Source organism: Musa acuminata, chromosome BXJ2-3, assembly GCF_036884655.1.
Source record: "Musa acuminata AAA Group cultivar baxijiao chromosome BXJ2-3, Cavendish_Baxijiao_AAA, whole genome shotgun sequence".
In the NCBI taxonomy this organism is placed as follows: Eukaryota; Viridiplantae; Streptophyta; class Magnoliopsida; order Zingiberales; family Musaceae; genus Musa; species Musa acuminata.
This window is the reverse complement of record NC_088340.1, coordinates 389,054-408,785: the sequence shown is the minus strand read 5'-3', so window position 1 is coordinate 408,785 and position 19,732 is coordinate 389,054. Positions and strand designations below refer to the sequence as shown.

At 40.3% G+C, this 19,732-nt stretch overlaps 4 protein-coding genes and 1 long non-coding RNA gene across 10 annotated transcripts; 3 read left to right on the top strand and 2 right to left on the bottom strand.

The window, feature by feature from the left end:
• Positions 1-301: 301 nt before the first annotated feature.
• LOC135606697 (uncharacterized) lies at positions 302-6,887 on the top strand. 6 transcript variants are annotated; one of them, XM_065097803.1, is made up of 5 exons: positions 302-508; positions 5,596-6,269; positions 6,337-6,420; positions 6,500-6,622; positions 6,694-6,887. In XM_065097803.1, exons 1-4 carry the CDS (start codon positions 471-473, stop codon positions 6,595-6,597), a joined length of 894 nt encoding a protein of 297 aa, XP_064953875.1. In that variant the 5' UTR covers positions 302-470; the 3' UTR covers positions 6,598-6,622; positions 6,694-6,887. The 6 variants fall into 6 exon arrangements, with proteins under 6 accessions (XP_064953875.1, XP_064953876.1, XP_064953874.1 ...); XM_065097804.1 differs by having other exon boundaries at positions 5,623-6,269; positions 6,500-6,887; XM_065097802.1 differs by having other exon boundaries at positions 6,500-6,887.
• A 659-nt stretch (positions 6,888-7,546) lies between these two features.
• LOC103977411 (uncharacterized) lies at positions 7,547-8,725 on the top strand. Its single transcript, XM_009392904.2, has one exon. The coding sequence runs from the start codon at positions 7,547-7,549 to the stop codon at positions 8,723-8,725; it is 1,179 nt and encodes a 392-aa protein (XP_009391179.2).
• Positions 8,726-11,532: 2,807 nt separating this feature from the next.
• Positions 11,533-13,237, top strand: LOC103977285 (WRKY transcription factor WRKY51). The gene is made up of 3 exons (XM_009392761.3): positions 11,533-12,193; positions 12,295-12,420; positions 12,508-13,237. The coding sequence occupies exons 1-3, from the start codon at positions 11,619-11,621 to the stop codon at positions 12,680-12,682; spliced, it is 876 nt and encodes a 291-aa protein (XP_009391036.2). The 5' UTR covers positions 11,533-11,618; the 3' UTR covers positions 12,683-13,237.
• Positions 13,238-13,505: 268 nt separating this feature from the next.
• LOC135606379 (uncharacterized) lies at positions 13,506-14,030 on the bottom strand. The gene is made up of 2 exons (XR_010484809.1): positions 13,939-14,030; positions 13,506-13,771 (listed from the first exon to the last, which is right to left on the bottom strand). It is a non-coding gene; the product is annotated as an uncharacterized LOC135606379 (long non-coding RNA).
• Positions 14,031-16,098: 2,068 nt separating this feature from the next.
• Positions 16,099-17,308, bottom strand: LOC135606506 (uncharacterized). The gene is made up of 2 exons (XM_065097536.1): positions 16,930-17,308; positions 16,099-16,103 (listed from the first exon to the last, which is right to left on the bottom strand). Exons 1-2 carry the CDS (start codon positions 17,306-17,308, stop codon positions 16,099-16,101), a joined length of 384 nt encoding a protein of 127 aa, XP_064953608.1.
• Positions 17,309-19,732: the final 2,424 nt, after the last annotated feature.

The following is a 19,732-nucleotide window of genomic DNA, read 5'->3' as shown; positions in this document are numbered from 1 at the left end:
ATTGAGATTGTCGATAAGTGTCAGATTATATATATATGTATGTATATATGTATATATACATATATGTATATACATATATATTATATATATATATGTGTGTATATATATATATATATATATATATAATATTAACATATTATTTGATTTATTTTCTAGTGCATACGTGGCATAATCGGGTCCATACATGCCGCATCATCTCCACCTACATCCATGGTGGATTGGACGCTCGCATACATGACTCTTTGCACGAACCCGCAGAGAGCTTTATCTCGAGCACATCTACCCGTTCTCCCCCCCTCCTCTCTTCTCTCTCTCTCTCTCTCTCGCTCTCGCTCTCGTCCCTCCAATTCTCTCTCTCTTTCTCTCTCTCGGTCTCGTCCTCCAACACCGTTCCTTCTCCTTCTACTCGTCTTTCATATCTCCCTTCTTCCTCGTATTCGCGTTCGTGTTCGATTCTTCGGCAGCCCACGATGGCCCGCATTGCTGGTGGAGTTAACGGGCGATCCAGGTGGGTTGTTCTATTCCATCCTCATGCCCTGCTTTGTATCGCTTCAAATTCCTTTCTTGATGCTTTCTCGCACGAATGAGAGAGCAATTCCACGTCCGTATGGTATCCCATTACGATCGAGCCCTGTGTGATCGATGTTTCCCTGCGATAGCTCAATTGGAAATTCTCCCCCTTTGGAACCTAAAAAAGAAATATTTACCGGTGGACGGTGATGATTCCTATTTGAAAGTTCGTTGCTCTCAGGAACATCCTCTTTAGTTTCCCGTTAATTGGTGGCCTCCTTTTGGGCTGAGTCGGGGGCGGTGACAATTTCATCTAGTGCAATGTCCGTAAAGACGTTTCGTTTGGCTATCTCGCACTGCTGCAAGTTCGTGAGTTTGCTGTCAATCTTTCTTTGATCAATTACACATGGAATGAAATAGCTTCTGATTTGCACACTAGACGACAAAGACCCTATATTTACCCTTTGGGTCATGTTTTATTTCTGAAGATAGTGCTGCTGACTTAGGTTAGATGTGGTTTGTTTCTCATAACGACAGCTGAGCATAGTAGTTTTGAGTTCAATTTGTGTGCTAAATTTCAAATTTTTGGTTTTGCTTCTGCTTTATTAATTATGGAGCCTTGTCTTGTTAACCTCTCTACCATTGCTGTTGAACTGATTTATTTTTCTCATACATTTTTTTGGAGCTTTCTGGACAATGGAATCATTGCATCAATCATCAGTGGACAGTTTGTTCGTTGTAAATTTTTATGGCTGGTCTGCATAGGCTTGGTCATGATTGATTTACTGTTTTATCATTTCTAGGAATATGGTATTTGTGTGCTAGTATGTAGATGGTGTTTCTAAAATACTGTACTGGCATGTGAGGTGGTGGTATCTTGCTTGGTCTGAGATGATTCAAGCTGGTTTGAGATTTGAGAGTCTTAAACAGTTAAATGATGAACGAGGCACTTGTCTCATTCTAGCATGTGAGACTTGATAGAATGCAGCTTGAAAAGTTAACTGACATCTATTCCCCTTGTCTAGAGATACAATCACTTTCTGAATGCATTTGGAGAAATATGAGCTTTGATCAAGAATAGTGAAGGGTATGAGATCTAGAAGTTGAAGGGTGAAGGAAGATCTATGTCTCATCGGAGCATGCAAGAATCAATATAATAATGCTTGTAAAGTGAAACAGAGTGAATACAAATAAGGAGGAGGAACTTAAGTGACATTGAACCTCTGTTGTTAGCTTTAAGAAATTACCATTGCTTTTGAAATGGAATTTGGAGACATGAACTTATTCTAGAAATACGAATGACTTTCTTTTTTAACTCTACAGCTAAGCGGCCTATGGAAAGGCAGAATATCTGACCATTCACTCTTGTAAATTGGTTTTCTTGCTACCTTTTCTGCATACTTGTTCAACCTATTGAATAATATATAAAATAAATTCCTTTTGATCTTATAGCATGCATTTCTTGTCATCAAGAAATGTATTTCTTATATTTCTATTTTTCCTTTAAACCATAATCTTTTGTCTTAGAAATTTTTTTATAAAGTGTTGCATTTATTTTCTATATTGCTATTTTGTACCTTGTCCTTGTCATCAAAGTTTGTGGAATATGAATGCTTAGATATTTGATTTATACTTCTCCCCTCTGCATAACTAATATGTATTGAAATTAAGGTAATTCTAGAATCATGGATTTGATTTTTTCAATCAACCACATTATATTATTTGTTCCAGGCTAGTTAATTTATCAGTTCTAAGAATAATCACTAGTAAACAAAATGTTGATAATTGAATGGTTAATGGTATAAGAAACTCTTGTGGCATGTTAGATTTGGATATTTTAGAGTAAGTTAACTCGACAGATTCGACACTAGTTGCTAGTTGGATAATGTTGGTTTATAAGATTAAGTGTTGGATATTTGAACGAAGTTAGGGGAGAAGTTATCACATTAAGATCATTTTATTATGTCAAACATATGCTCATGCCACTTTTTGTCTCAAACACGTATGCAACATGCACTATATCATTTACATCTTTTCAGAATATGCATCCAATAAGGTTATCATTCTTTTGAAAATGTCAAATCACAAATCATCCAGTAGGTTTATCTTTGGCCATATCAGAGCCGGTTAGAACTTGGCTAATTGATTGATTTTAATTTGGATTTTGGATATCAAGTCTCATCTTCAAAAAAGTATACCTGGCATATGAGGCTCCCGCCAATTTGGCGAGGGTCAATGTACACAACCTTATCTTTATATCTAAAGAAACTGTTTTAAGAGTTGAAACCTGGTCTCTTAGGTCACAAATGAGCAAGTAACAAGTTCCATCAACAGTCAAGTAACAAATCCCATATACAGAGAGAAATTTTGACCCTTGCATTTGACAAAAATGGTATCCAGTTGAATCATATGGACAAGAGTGATAAACATTAAGATAATATCAATTTGTTTCATGTTTTAAATGTTGACTCATATGTGATTTTTTGGGGTGTCACTGGAGTGGCTCCAATCCTTGTCATGAACTCAAGATTCTACTGTGTTTCTTCTGCTCAATTTTTCTCCTAGTGCTACTTGTTTCTTTACTGGCTTCTTACTAGCAAAATTTTACTTGTAGGACAAATGATTTAGGATGTGAAAATTCAAAAAAAAAAAAATTAAGTACATGTATTTACAACACTTCATGCATCATGTTTTGAATGTATACTACTGGTTGCCCAAGGAATATGACTGGTCACAACCAAAGTGCCACTGGTGCAACCCAGGCCTAACTTTGGTTTAGGTTGAGTTGCAACGGATTTGAGTTTCTGTCAAATGCCATGATTATTTCATGTGTTTTCTTTTTTGCTGTTGAAAACAAAAGTACCAACTGTAGCTTCTTAGACTCTTTTTCCTGACTCAACCAAACTTTCAGCGGGTCTCGTGTACATAAGTTATCCGGTTGACATACTTCCCTGTCTATTGTTAGTTATTGTCAAAACTCGTCATAGACAATACTGTTTCAAGAACAATTGAAGTTGCAATATGAGACCTGTAGCTGTGAGATCAACCAACTGCCATGTGTGGCTTCAGTTGGTATCTGTCCATGAATGCAACTTGCTATCTGATGCTGTTAAGTTATGCTGTATTGGGAGGATACATGATGCTTAATTATATCTCTGTTTATAAAAGTTTGTCCCACTTATCTTGGCCCACAATGTGATAATGACAAAGAAAAAATGGTGTTCAGTCAATTTAACAATGAACCTGCTTTCAGTCTTGATGTTTGCAAATACAATTGCAACTTTTGCATATGTGACAAAAGACCAATTTATGCCCATTCATCATTTGGGGCATGTCCATCTCCCTCAGATTTTACTTTGGTGGATGGGACTTCTAAGTTCTACCAGTCTTAGTTGATGCTGTAGAGTCCAAAATTTTTTTGATCCAATTCCTCTAGATTGAACTTGGGTCTTAGTTTGAGGCTTGTTTTGTACAATGAACTGGTTTGAACTTGGTTTGAGGCTTAGTTTGAGGCTTATCCAATTCCTCTACCAGACTTCTAAGGTGCCTTTGTGCTGGTTCCTTATATTATGGTGTGTCCTTCAGTTCAGACCACATGGATCTATGTATTGACAAACTAACTTGAATTGGTCATAAATTTTCATGAGCAACATTTTTAGTTATTTCAAGCAACAATTTACTTCAATAGCCAAAAGCATGCATGTTGCTTCTAAACATGCTCCCTTAAATATCTGCAAGGCAGGAGAATACTATTTAGATTAAGACTAAAACATTACTCCATCATGAATTCCTTAATTTTTAGCTCCTTAGACCTAGAAATGGTTCCGCCTTAGTAAGAAGATGATATATGTTCTCCAATTTCTTTTCTTGTGGTTGCACCATATATGAGAGATTTTGACAAGCAGTTTGCCTAAATATTGATTTGTGGAGATAACAACTGTAATACTTGAGTATCAAACTGAGACAGCTAATCTTAAGAGACAAGGTTGGTGATTGAGTTTGACTTGGCTTTACATCATTTTCACACACTTGGCTCTTTACAATGCTTATTGATCATTCCCCATATCAGGTTCTCCCTCTATACAGACATATGTAATATTTATGCATATAGTTACATGTATAGCGCAAGTCTTGGCAACATGATTAGGTTGCTCCCTTGCGACTTGAGTAATCATGATTGGAGTTACAGATAAAACCTATTTAGCTGTGGAGAAGGGCTATTGTGCCTCCTTATATAACTGTATCAGTATGTTTGCTTTTATATGTATAAATTTGTTTTGTACAATATTAAAACTTTGTAGTAAAATCTCTTAAAGGTATTCACTGTTCTATTGCATTATAATGATTTACAAATTCATTGAAACCTGATGAGTATTGGTTGCCCTGCATTTGAAGATGTTCAGACCATGATTTACTACTTTTCATACTATAGCTCTGCACTTTATTTTTCCTCATGTAACTAATTCCTTTTTTTTCCTAGTGGGACAGGGATGCCATATCTGTGGTTAAAATCTTAATATAACTTCCTTCTGTACCTCTCTATCCAATGTATGTCTTAATATGCTCATCCTTTAAAATAATACCAGAAGTCTTTGACACAAGTTCGACAAACTTAGTGATTTTTTGTCAGTCTGACAATGGTTGTTTAATGCTGTTGCTAAGTTCCTAGTGAAGGCCATTGTTGGAAACAGAGGGACTAACATGAATTCTTAAAAGATTATTTGGTGGGTGAAAGTTTTTGCATTATTTCTTTGCTTCTGAAGCTTGACTTGGAAGAAATCCTCAGAAATTGGCAAACCCTTTTTAGGTATTTGTATTATAGACACATATAAAAAGTGATTCATAGGGATATCTGGTTATTGTGTGCATGTTGAACTTCTTGATGGCAAAAGCTATTTTCAGGGCCTCTCCTGTCTGCAGATTGAGTTGATGCTGTTTGTGGCCTTAACTTTGGCTACTGACTGCTGCTTACTCACTGCTGCATTATGAAATTAATTTCTCATTATTTACACATTTCATTTTTTTCTGCTTGCTACACTTCAGTTTATTTTGGGTGAGGAACTGTCTTCACCAATAGTTCAATAGAATGATAGATAAGTTCAGCAAACACAGATTGGTCAGCGGTAGGAGTGCGATGCCAGCAGGAGACAAGAAACAAACAGTCTCAGTGAAGAAAGTTGCTCTGAGAGAGTTGTCAAATGAATCCGGGAATATCAATAACTGGCAACCGGAAAATTTTATTCTGAAAGAAAAGGGACAAGACCCGGATTTGATTAAGGTATTTGTCCCTGATTCTGCAAGATTAGCTGGATCCAAAAGGAAGCAATCCGATGGTCCAGCAAATCCTTCCAGCTCTCAGGTGCCAGGCAAAATTTGTTCACATGGAAATCTCGTCTATGTTCGTAGAAGGCTTGAAACAGAACAAGCCAAGACTGGCACTTCAGGCAATGCTAATAAAGATGAATCTTCTGAATCAAGGATGTCAGAAGGCGTTGTCACGGTGGAACCAAATCCGGTTCTGAATAAAATCCAGGAACCTAAAGCTGCTACTTTCGGGGGACCGTCGGATCTTAATTCTTGTGAGAAGACCAACTCTGGGTTAGTAGTTTCAGAACCACATTACTCAAGTGTTATCAGTGAAACTCCTGTAATTGACGATTCACTTAAAGTGAATAATCAAGATCGGGGAGAAAGATTCCTTCAGTTGCAGATGTTCTTAAAGAGCTGCAATCAATCCGGCCAAGAGGATTATATGCAAAGTAAGTCAACTTTTCGGTTGCTAGGTTATATATCGGTGATTTCTGATATCTTGTGTTGATAATTCAGTGCTCCGGTCCTTATCTGCTGCTGGTCGAAGTAAGCATGCTGTCGAGTTGGAGAAAAGAGCAATACACCTCTTGTTGGAGGAAGGTAATTTAGCCTTCTGTAGCCTGTGATCCATTTCTTTCTTTGAAATTACTTGTATCCATGGCTCGGCTTTCTTTGGCAGGTAAAGAATTACATCGCATGAAAGTTCTTAATGTTTTGGACAAAGCCTCACAACAGGATCATGTGATGCGACCAGCTCATGCGTCATCGTCTTTATAATCACATTTTCAGAGATGAGAACAAGGTAAATAGTGTCAACTCAAAGAGTTAAACATGTAAGCGATGTGGATCTTTGATTTTGTAGTCTCGTGACAGTTATCTTTGCGTGGAGTTGAGAACTCTTGTTTGATCTGGAAAAGAGATGCTCCCATGTCATCTAAAGAGCCTATGTAACTTTGATTTCAGTTTTTAGATGTGTATGAAACTAATAAGAGTAACATGGAATTTTGCTTGGAATTAGCAGCTGCTCTTCCTCTTGACTTGTGCGAATTGGATGAATTTGAGCAGTACTTCGTATCCTGGTACTAAAGTCATGAGAGGATTTCTAAGTCGTGACATGGAATATTTATTTTACGAGATTTTAGATGAAGTAAAATGATATTTGTTGATATATATATATATATATATATAATTTGATGTAATATATATTTTAAATTTTTTAAAAGTGATATTTGTTTTTTTTTATTTTTAATACTCAAAAGTCGAAGTCGACTCGGTTCATCTGATCGATGGTAGTATTTTTAATCACGAAATGTCAAGAGTTGAATGATAGCCGAGAGAGAATGAGATAAAAGTAGAGAAGCTATTGGATAAAAAAAAAAAGTGTTTTTTTTCCTTCCCTTAATTCGAATTTAGAATTAATATAATAATCTCAGCTATATTACAAAACCCGACTAGTTTTATGTGATCCGATTGATCCATTCTGATGTTTTAACAAAATCGATCGATCGAATGAGTGGATCAGATCGATCAATGCTTCGATTATCGATTTTTAGTCATCACTCGATCGATTGCCATCCTAATTTTATCAGGTTTTTCTACTCTTCCTTCCGTCTTGTGTTCTAACTCGAATTGCCACGTACGGCGTATTGGATCGATCATACTGACCTTGCAAATTGGTGAAGATTATTGAGTGACATGTTATTCTTCGTATGATTTGAATCAAGAGATGAAAAGCGTCTTTCATGGCTCGGCATGGCTTTTGCGTCTCCTGCGACCCGTACCTTCTCGGGATTCAGGTCGTGACCCGAATCGCGTCCTGCAGCGTGTTCCGACCGACCAACGCCACGTGTTCGACGCGCTCGTTCGGTTTGACGGTCCCGCCGCCAACCGTCACACTTCAAACGGCGGATGTAACCGCCGACGGGAACACGACGCTTCGCCGAGCGACGCCACCGTACTCCATTTTCTACTTAACCCACCTACTTCTCCTCCTCTCCTTCAGCAGCAACACCGAGAACCCGATGCCCCAATGACTGTCACGGCCAACCCAGAGCCCCCCGTCCACCCCGGTGGCCTCGCGGCTGCCGGCGGAGGCGCAGGCGACGACGACGGCGACGACCCGTCAGGACACAAGCGCCTCAAACGCAACAACAACATCGACGCGAACCCCGTCTTCCCCGAAGACGATGACGACGAGGAGACTGGCGACGAGGAGGCCGGAAGGAAACCTCCTGCGCCGCTTCGTCGTCCTCCCCGCCGGCCCGAGGCTGCCGGGCCGCGGCAGTGCGACATCTGCAATAAGATCTTCAGTTCGATCAATGCGCTGCACGGGCACATGCGCAGCCACCCCTTCCGGAAGTTGCACGGCTCGGCGACGCCGTCGTCTGGAAAGCTGGATGCCGAGCAGGAGGTGGCGGACTCTTTGCTTCTGTTGTCTGGGCAGGGAGGGGCGACGCGGAAGAGAAGGTTCATCTGCAGCAGGTGCAACAGAGAGTTCGCCACCCGGCAGGCTCTCGGCGGCCACCGCGCTAGCCACAAGAGCCAGAAAGGCTGCTTTGAGAAGGCCAGAGAACTAAGAGAGTACGGCCCCAGAAGCGGGAGGAGAAGAAGGAAGAGAGGAATCAACAACGAGGGGCCGTCTGGGACCAAAAACACAGAAGCAGCAGCGGTGACATTTCCAGTGACAGCACCACCGGCAGCGCCTCGCGCAGCAACAAAAGCAGTCGAAAGGACGACGACGACGACGACGACGACGACGACGACGACGACGGTGAGGAGGGGTAGGAAGAGGAAGCTGGACCTGAACCTACTGCCGGCGTCTTCGGACGACACCAGCGGAGGCAATGGCAATGGCAATGGCAACGGCAACGGCAATGGGAGTCCGACATCCGGTGCCAAATGTTGATGAAACTGAGACAGATGCCAACTGATGAGAGTATGCCGTGACATCGTTCATCCAATATTGCAATAAGCATAACTTTTCTGCTGACATTTATCACTACTTTTCTTCCAGCGTGAGATGTTTTTGTGGTGTTTCTGCTCAACATTATTATTGTGTTAAAACTCGTACTCTGTTTCTTGATTCACTAACATTCTTCAGGACGTTTATATATATGTGTGTGGTTGTTGAAATGATCGTTCGTGCTCTTCTCCATGCTAAAGTTTGCAGGCTTACGTACGTGGTAACACGGTACGATGCATGCATGCATGGCTGCTGCAGTTTACATTACATGCACGTAAGCGACGTCCAAGAATGTTCCTCTCTGCATGATGCGGTCGGATGGAGTATGGCATGACGGGGACGACGTGCTTGATTTCATGAATATTGGAGGGATTCAATTTTTGATACGTAGATGCAACTAATTTGTTGATTCGGTGAATATGTTAGGTGAGTCCGTGAGATCAATCGACCGGATTTGTCGAGGAGAATATTTATGAGTAGGAGCTTCTGAGGTATGCATGATTCAGATTTGACTTTTTCTTTCTCTTCTTACATATTTTTGGGTATACCTCAGAAGCTTGTTTTGTATAGTTTATGCGAGGGATCCCCTTGGAGTACTCTCCTCGAAGGACCATCCAGAGAAGAAGCTTGACAAGGCTAGAAAGAAGGCGGCCCAGTGCGGTAGCATCAGCAAGGTGTAGCCAAATAGGACTTGGATTTGGATTTGGATTTGGATTTGGATGATGAACGACAATGATCCGACCAGAGTTTTTAATTTGGATTTGTGATTTGTATGTTGAATAGATTATGTTGTAAACTAAATATACAACAGTAGATTCGAAATAATGTTACTACTGCATGAATAAGAATTATAATTCTGTAGTTCTAACAAGTGCCGGCAGTTTCATGCACTCTCGAATTCCCTTGTCTTTGAGGATTGGTTAATTGATCTTACTTTTTCGAAGAATAACAAGGAAATAGAGGAAATGTCTCGAACCACCGGTAGCAGACAGCCAATGGCAATTCATTCGCGTTCAGATAAACATTGTATCTATTGTAGTACTTTGTAATTTGGCATTTGTTTTTGGATCTATTAGCGTTTAATGCTGTAAGATGGATCAACATTGTCACGCTGGACTATAGAAGAAGAATAAGATGCATAAAATATGGATTCTTAGCTCTGCTGGGATTTCATGACAGTGAAGAAGAATCCAGTAATGATATATATTTGAGATCTTAAAAAAGCTTTGGTGGTTAGCTTTTTGGTGTTTGTGGACCGTAAAAGGTTAGCATTTTCGAGTTGATCGGTGATGCTCGATGGTGCAAATCCTGATGTGGTATGGAACTTAGGAGGATCAACGATGACACTAAGAAATGAATAATATTGATGTAAATTTTAATAAATTTTAGAATTTCAATCGAGTAAAGAAATATATATATATATATATATATATATATATATATATATATTAGATCTTAAAACACACAATCGAGTAAAGAAAATATATATAGTGAAGATATTATTTTCTCCATATTATTTTATATGGAGAAAATAAATATCTTCACTATATGAAGAAAATAAATACAAAGAATGTCTCTTCTCTCTCTTGAGTTAAACTTAAGTTAGAAATCCTGTGCACACTCTCACATAAGTCAAAAAAGAAATATTTATTTACTTACTAATATTTATTCTTAATTAAAAAATTAATCTTAATATTGCATGTGGTTGGAATCTAACTTAGGTCTCCTACACTCCTTACCAACCCCAACCTAACACATTGAATAATAATAAACTCATCATAGTTATCATGTTCTTCCATAAATGATTCGAATCATTTTTAAAAGGAGAGACTAAATATATCTCCTCCATCAATTCTTAACCATGTCGACAACAGCGTCTGCCAGCTAGTTTAATGCCTCAACCACAACCCAATCGGCTCTCCACTAACTTCTGTCGGCGAGTTGACCAGAACGCCATCGGCAGGGCGGCAAAAGTCAAAAAGGAAGAAAGAAAGTTGCAGCCAGCTGACCTCGCTTTGAAGCCAAGTTTTTTGCAAGAGAAAGCAAAGAAAAGCAGACGAGGAGGAGTTTGCCTTGGAGCCACGCTTCCTGGGGTCAAGCAAAGCATCATCAAGTTATCCCCATCGGACGGCCCGCGGCTCTCTCGTTGACTTTTCCTCCTTCCTCACCTCATTTATTATTATTATTATTATTATTATTATTATTATTCTAAGTCTCGAATCCCTCCATCTCCGGCCTCCTGCTTTAGAAGCACATTTTTCTTTATTTGAATTATGTATATTTCTAACTTAAGTCTACACCTACACTGTAACGACAATGAGAACGAAATATATCTCATCTGATAAATATATGTAAATATAAGTCCGAAAGTTCATCCATATGTATCTGATCATCTTATCTTTAGGACATGGTTTTTTGAATATATATATATATATATATATATATATATATATATATATTATTATTATTATATCAAAATGTTTACGAAGGTGGATAACACTTGGTAGGTTCCCTGTCCAAAAGTCAACGGTGACTTGGAAGGCAGAGCACCCTGTTTGCTTTGCTGACGCGCCACACCACCCGTTCTCATCCGAAAGTCCACGCGACGAGTCGAAGAAACAAACCGGGATCTAAAGGCCTCTTTTGACTTTAATTCTCGTGCTTTATTAATTTATTTTTGATTTTTCTTTTTCATGTTCTCTCCCTCTCGACCTCGCTCATTATAAACATGTGCTCCTACTGATCTCTCCTCTCTCCGCTCTCCTCTCCGTGGTAATATTATTATGAGGTCACTTTGGATCTGATCTCGGGGTGGCGTTCTTGATCGTGTCGAACGATGATGGCCGTCGATCTGGTGGGCCGTGGAAAGATGGACGACCTGGTGGCGCTCCAGGAGGCGACCGCCGCCGGGGTCCGCAGCTTGGAGCACCTCGTCTTCCGGCTCTCCCACCTCCCGTCGTCGCCGTCAGATTGCAGCGAAATCGCTGATACGACGATCTCCAAGTTCAAGCAGGTGATCTCCGTCCTCGACCGCACCGGGCACGCCCGCTTCCGCCGCGGACCGGCTCCCGCCACCGACGGAAGGCTGAGTCTACTCCCGGAACCGCCGAAGCCGCGTCCGCCGACGGCGCCGAGGGTCATAACCCTGGACTTTACCAGGCAGGGGGGCGACCTTCCTGGGACGTCCCTGAAGCTCGGTTTCGGCGCCTCGGCCACGACGTCGTCCGCGAACTCCTCCTTCCTCTCCTCGCTCACCGGCGACGGCAGCGTCACCAACGGCAGGGTGGGGCCCTCCGTCGGGAAGCCCCCCCTCTCGTCGTCGTTCCACAAGAAGAGATGCCCCGGCTCCGGCGTTGCCGCGAGAAAGAACGCCGGCGCCGACGGCCTCTGCCACTGCTCCTCCAAGAAGAAGTAAGCCCCCGTCCCTTCGTCGTCCAGCTCAATTTAGCTATCCTCCGTCGTGATATCTAACCTGCGCCATCCGTCGTCGTCGTCGTTTCTCGTTCGTGCAGGAGATCGCGGGCGAAGAGGACGATACGCTTGGCGGCGATAAGCTCGAGGGACGCTGACATACCGCCGGATGAGCACTCGTGGCGGAAGTACGGCCAGAAGCCAATCAAGGGCTCCCCTCACCCCAGGTAACTACTTCGCTCCGCCCTCCACCACCGTCCGGTGCGTCAACCCTGGCGACGTGGCCTGATCTGACCCGTCTCGCTCTTGCGCAGGGGCTACTACAAGTGCAGCAGCGTGCGGGGGTGCCCGGCGAGGAAGCACGTGGAGCGGGCGGCCGACGACCCCTCGGTGCTCATCGTGACCTACGAGGGGGAGCACCGGCACACCCCCAACCCTGCGCCGCCCGCGTCCACGGAGGCCATCATCGTCGGCCGCCCACGTGCTTGATTCCTTTCTTTCCTTGGTGTCAGCGTTAGCCTGTAAAAAACGATTCACGAGGAAGGAAGATTGAAGAAGAGAAGAGAAAGAATTCGAGAAACTTGAATTTTGACTTGCGTGGTGGGGGTGGAAAACATGTTGTCGCTTTGGAGCTGTGAATTAACGAGCTGGGTTTGATGCAGAAGACTTCAACGTTGCGTCGAAAGACATGGTTGGGTGGAGCTTCCTTGGATCTGTAACGTGCAATGGCTCGAGTGGTCCTTGTTCGTCGGCGGCTCCGCTCCCACTTCTCGACTCCTTTTTGTCTGGTTGACCTCCATCACCTTGCACTCGAGGAGGATGTATTTGTTAATACATTCTGATAATTTTTGGGGATTGAAATTTCGACTCCTTGTTTAATGTATAAAAATATAAGGAACTCCAAGCTAAGATCAACAATCTTGTACGTCTTCCACTGTTGTTCCAATAATTGCTAGATATTTTTATTTTATAAAAAAAACATGATGGGTCCTGAAATGTATCTCATTATTCGCCCTAAAAATAAAGGTGGATGGATTAGGGATTCTTCTCGGTTTGCACTTATATATGGAATTCAAGTTAAGATGATGATGAATATTGATGGAACGAGCGCAGAGAGATGCAAGACGATGATGGTAGTGCAGGTTTCTTTGTAAGACAGCAGTGGCAAGTGCATTGCTTGTAGCTCCTAAGCGAGGGAATCCTTGGCACACTACAAGAAGGAATCTAGGAATCTAGGAATCTAGGAATCGAAGATTAAAATTTTGAACAAGCAACTTTAGAAAATCTTCTGCAGTCCACTTTAGGCATACCATACATCAAAATTCACAGTGTTACTCGTATTTGATCATCTAAATCTTCTAATATCTTAATTCTTATAGTTAAGTTCATCCAATTATAAAGAGTTAATCAACCTACTTTGGATTACATGTGGGAAAAGTTCTACTACAGGCTGCTGCAGTATGGAAGAGAAAACAGGACTGGTTTGCATCAACTCTACCAACTGTGTTTAGTTTGCATCAACTCTACCAACTGTGTTTCCATCATCTAAATATATACTTCGTCGCTGAATAGAAGAGCCTGCACATTAAGGCAAAATACACAAAAAAAAAAAGAGAGTTAGTGTTCCTAAGAATTAGATGACTTGTGCACAGTATCAATCACACAAGTTTAGATGACCTATTATCTGAGTTAGTTGTTGATTTTGTACATCTCAAACAATATAATCCATGAAAACACAAACACACCTGTCTCCGGTGGTTGTCGGTTGACGATTAGCTTTCTTCGTCATCAGATTGCGCCTTGGTCCTCTCTCGTCTCCTCTTTACTGGTTGCGGAGATACACCACAAGAGAGGTATAATTAAGTAATCATGAAAGAAAAGCATGTTCTCTTTCAATAAATTGTTAAGGTTGTCAAAACTGCCTGGGATGACCAAGAAATAAAGACATTCTAAACCCTAATAACTTAGCAATCGGCAGGTAATATGATATCTGAGTAACATATTATACGACAATTAATCCTGATGTCCCAACCATTCCAGAGCAAGCTTACCAAGTAACATATCCATGTTATGATGCCATTTATGGGGTGAGATCATGAATATCTGCAGTAATTTATTGATGAACACAATAAAATTAAAAATGAAAGTATTGTGAAATTATGGCATGTTTATGGGAGCTTGTCAAGTTTAACATTCATAATAACTTTGATTTAATTTTCAATTTAAGCCTCAAACAGATTTCACTCTCACAGTGTTGATCTTTGAAGATAAAAACTACACTGCCATGGAACATATACAGTTGCATGTACAACAAAAGTAATTGTCTGTACAAGAAACAATGGTCTTAAACAATCCATGTTTTCCGAATTCTAAGACTAGTACAAACAAGACTGCTAGGAAGGATTCAGAGAATCATCATGGATCAGTCTTTTATACTAATTACATTGAGCTCTAGATGCCTGAACTGGGAGCACCAGCCTCATAAGCTGAGCACAAAGCACCTAGGTAGTTGCCAATGACAACACCACCCAGTTTCTTTAGTAAAAACAACCTATATGCAGTAGAACTGACCAAACAACTCTGAGAATAGTACAAAACAGGGAGAAAAGGTCATCAAGACCAAAACTGTCACTTGGTGTCTCGAGAAACAAGTTATGGTCCCTCGTATGCAGTAACCTAAGCTTCCCAAAAAACACACTCTCGGAAGAATCTAATGATATCAAACATTGAGTTCCTTACCCATAACTAATCTATACAGGTTTCAGTCCCACTTTCCCTGTCCACATCCTTCAAGAAGAAAAGACGAAACCAAAAATAGTAGTAGTAGCAATATGTTCTTCAGTCCACCAAGCAAACATTATGCAAACAACTACTAGATTTACTCAACAATCCAAAAAACAACTTGGTGACAGCCAAATGTTTTTAAGAATTTGACAGTTGTGTAAAATAACATGCATAAAATAGCTGGTTAGTTGATTATGTTCTTATCAATCTATGCCCAAAACTAATCTATACAGGTTTCAGTCACACTTTCCTCATCCATTTCCTTCAAGTAGTAGTAGTAGTAAGTATAATATGACCTTCAGTCCACCAAAAACACATTATGCAAAAGACTACTAGATTTGCTCAACAATCCAAAAAACAACTTGGTAACAGCCAAATGTTTTTAAGAATTTGACATGCATACGATAGCTGGCTAGTTGGTTATGTTCTTATCAATCTAGGTCTGTATTAAGAGATATGATGACCAAAAGGAAGGCACCATGATCCTAGTTACTTTAGGAATTACTTGAATTCCTATAAAGTTATGACTGGAAATCTGCTGCTAATAAGATCCAAATGGACTACGATAGAATATCAAATGCAATATTTGTTACTTGTATGTTCAATAAAATCTAACTTGCTACAGAAAATCTACACTGATGTTTGCTGCAAAGAGTATCATATTCAGTTCAGCATCATATTTATGTTTAGCATTTGAACCCTATTTTTTAGGTTAAACATGTCTGAAGGGAGGTTAGAATAGTGATGTTTAACTATAGATATCACTATTTGAGATACACTGAGATTATACTCAAAACTTGTTTTGCACTTCATTGGTAAATGTTCCTAATTTGCTCTCCCTCCAAGTCTATTCAGCTCAAAAATTTTCACCTCAAGCACAGTATATAGAAGCACCAACTGTAACTAATATGCCGTCTCTGAATCAATCATCCATGTCGACAGAATCTTCTATTTATTGTAATGTAACCACAACTAAAGGTTCCTCTATCCTTTAACAAAAACCTGAAGCTCTCCATATAATCCAACCTCCACAATGCAGGGAAATTGAAGTTCATTTTATAGCTTGAAGGTCAATCATTATATGGGTCGACATATTCACTCTGTCTAGAACTGGTCGCCTTTCAACCTACAGAGATGTTAAAATTTATGTAGAAACAATTGCACATCCATCAACCATTTTCCTGTAGTTTACTTGTTTTCGAATAAACATTTTTTTATCGAAAAAGTTGTAAACTGGGATACATAGCACAGAGAACAAACAATCAATATCAACAACAAACTCATATCATAGACCAAGTTTATTATGGGAAGACAGTCTGTTGTATTTGCGTGAGATAGTAAATGGAATAGCAGTCTTATACATGAACAGTATCAGTGAGACGCAAATAGTTACAACTCATGGAAAAAAAACTGCAAGAGTTCTATGTCACATGTATCCGGATGCTTTGGAACAATGCCTTAGCAACATAATGTCTACATATATTTAGAACCAATCTGGTCGAAATGCCTCAAACAAATATATTTCCACAACAAGAACCTACATATATGCATAAAGAATTCACTGTAAAATCTAACAGTTCATAACAAAAAAAGCTGGTTTTCTGCAACAAAACTGCATAGTAAATATGTAAAACAAGCTATCTAGCAAAAAACATAAATATCACGCAAATTGCATACATGCATTCTCTAAAAACTTGTAATACTTTCAAGACAACCTCGAATCAGTTGACTTTGGCATTAATCCATGGTAGAAGCTATGGAATTGCTATGAACAACACTAAAATTGACGCATTGATCGCATACATTAATTTTTTAGTGATTATATATTGATATTAATAATTTTAACATCACCGACTTATTTACAACGAGTTCGAATATGAGTGACAATATATATATATATATATATATACAGAGAGAGAGAGAGAGAGAGAGAGAGAATAATGTTTCATTACCTTCAACGAAATAGGCTGAAGAGGGCCAGCCACGATCAGTAGTGAACGACATGATCTCCTCCGCCGTCATCGGGTTGGCGAGCCTGCTGACGAGCTCCGCGACGCCACGGTGGCGATTGCGGGGCGGTACCCAGTAGGAGGAGCCAGGGAGGAAGGGTAACCAATAAGGGGCGGATCTACGGACTACGATGGCGTGGATGACGTCCTCAAGGCGGCGCATGCCGAGGACCTCGATCTCCGGGGGGAAGTCCTCCGCCTGGAGCTCCACGTCGATAAGCTGCGGCCGTTCGGAGCGGCTGCAGAGGCTGCGGAGGCCGAGAGGCGCGGCCACGGGGTGCGAGGCCCCGGCTAGGGTTCGGCCGCAGAGCAATCGCGCCATCAAAGAAGATGAGCGAAAGATCAGAGCACGAACGAGATCGGTCGAGAGAGGACCAAGGAGATAACACTATGTATATAGAGGGAGAGAGAGGCGGTGCACGTACCGTGAGAGCGTTTTAGATCCAATAAATTCATCGGATCCGGGTAACTCAGATACGGGTTTTATGTGGATCCGACCACATTATCTCACAGCACCGTGTAAGGCTACTCACATCACTATTATCGGATTAATCTTAAAGTCCGATAAGCTTATCAATGCGAAATAAGCAGCTACGTACACAGTATCTGATACAGATCCGTAACCCGTATTCAATCGATAGCTTATAGATCCAAAACGAACACCCATTGTTTGAAATTTGGGTTAGATTCGGATCGGGTATCAGTTCCATATTATCGGGCACAGATCCAATATCGGCAATATTTTCCGGGTTATCGGGCCGAACCAACAAGCCCTCCGGTATCAGCTGGCGCCAAACGAACCGAACAGCGGAAGCCTCAAATATCCTTCCACTCCCCCACTTCTCTTGAAGACGAAGAATGGAGAGGGCTGCTCTGCTAGGGTTTGAGTCGCCGATGAGGTTATCCACTTATCTCCCACGTTGTTTCAGAGTTTGTTTAAAGATATGCGAGATTTCTCTTTTCCCCCTCCAAATCTTGAATGGCTTTGATCGTGGATTGCCATCAGATGGCGGGTGATCTCAGGGCTCAATCTCTGAAAGAAGAAAGGAAACGAAACCATCACTGTGCTCATGTTTGCTTCTGAGATAACCATCGCTTGGCCCAATACTTCGGTGCCGATTGGTATCTTATGATTACGTTTCTAATTGGAAATGTGTGTTTGAGGCAGTAATCTGCAGTCGAGTATGTGCCTCCAGAAAAATTGACAAGATGCATCCCTACGCTTTCAGAGGTCGAAATGTCATTCGAATTCCTTAATTTTAGTTCCACTTGTTTGAGAAATTTGTTTTTCTTTAATAAGTAATCTGTATATGTTTGTCATACTTGCTTGTGTTTCTCTTTGTTTTCAAGTTAGAACTGCTGATTTCAGCAGAGATATTTCTGATAATCTCATGCGGAAGGGATTTATATGCATTACACACAACATTATAACAACTTCAATTGAATAACGTTAAGAAGTCTCATGAATGTCATTTCTACTCTTGGCATTTCATTTGACTGTTAATAATTGGAGAAGCAATTTTTACTCAGAAAATTAAACTGAACAATAGAGTGAATACCGTGATAAACTGCCAGCCCTTTCACTCCAGCTTTGACTTTGTCATTTCTGTCCCCAACTAGATTCTGTACCCCGAGAATTGTCTCTCTCTCACACTAACCGATGACCTAAAAGATAAAAAGCTCTGCCCTAGTGATTAAGTACATAAAATTCAAGATTTTTTTTTTTCTCTTTGGATATGAACGCCAGAGTATCTATAGATTTTGATGCTTTGCCTGAGCTTGGAGTTAATGATAATATCTTTCCATGAGATCAATTGATAAGACTACAAGTTCTCAGAGTCACTATTGAAAAGCATAATATTTATTAGAAGAAAGTGCCTTTTTCTTTTTGAAATAATTAGTGGATTACCACCTGTTTGTAGAAGAATAACTTTTGGGTGCAACACTTCTTGTCCGACTGCCTTCACATATGTGCTATATGTTTGATCTTTTAAACTTAACTTTGATCATCATCTCTGTGCCACTCAATACAATAAAGTCATCCTTTAGTCAAATCCATTTATTCTGTACTTGTTTGATCGTCTGTCATCATGATCTGATGCTGGTTCAGTGTGTACAGTGAATAAAATTAGTTTGTAAATACGGGCTACTTATTTGAATTGTGCTTCTGTAGTTACGAGCTTCCTTAATTGTTCATTAGTGCTTCTGAAGTTCATCAGCAAGTAGAATCTTGTTGCAGATTTTTTGAAGTAATCAATTAGCATTAAAAAATTCACAATGGTGTAATCAATGAGATGTGTTACAAATTCACAAACAATGGTGGCATACCAAGTATCTTTTTTTGTTTTTGTACAAGCAGATTGCATTATATTTTTAGAACTAAGCAATTAAAACAAAAACTAAGGCCAATACAGTATGCAGAAGCTCAGTTCTTACATCATATGGATCTCTACCTTCTCAATGACAACTAAGATGCTACTCCTTTTTTATTTTTCTTTTTTGATCTTTCAGTTATTGAGGAAATGCTGTTATGCTTGGTGGCCCATGTAAAACATTGTCATTTTCTCTCCATAGGTTATACAAGATGGTGGGTAAGATATTTGTATACCAATTCAGTGGTGTTCATCTCTGGCTGATATCCAGGTATGCTTCATTTGATCATTCTGTAGAACTTTCTCAATTATTCTGCTGTATGACCTATATAAAATTTATGGAACAAGACTGAAATGATGTCTGCGATATCAAT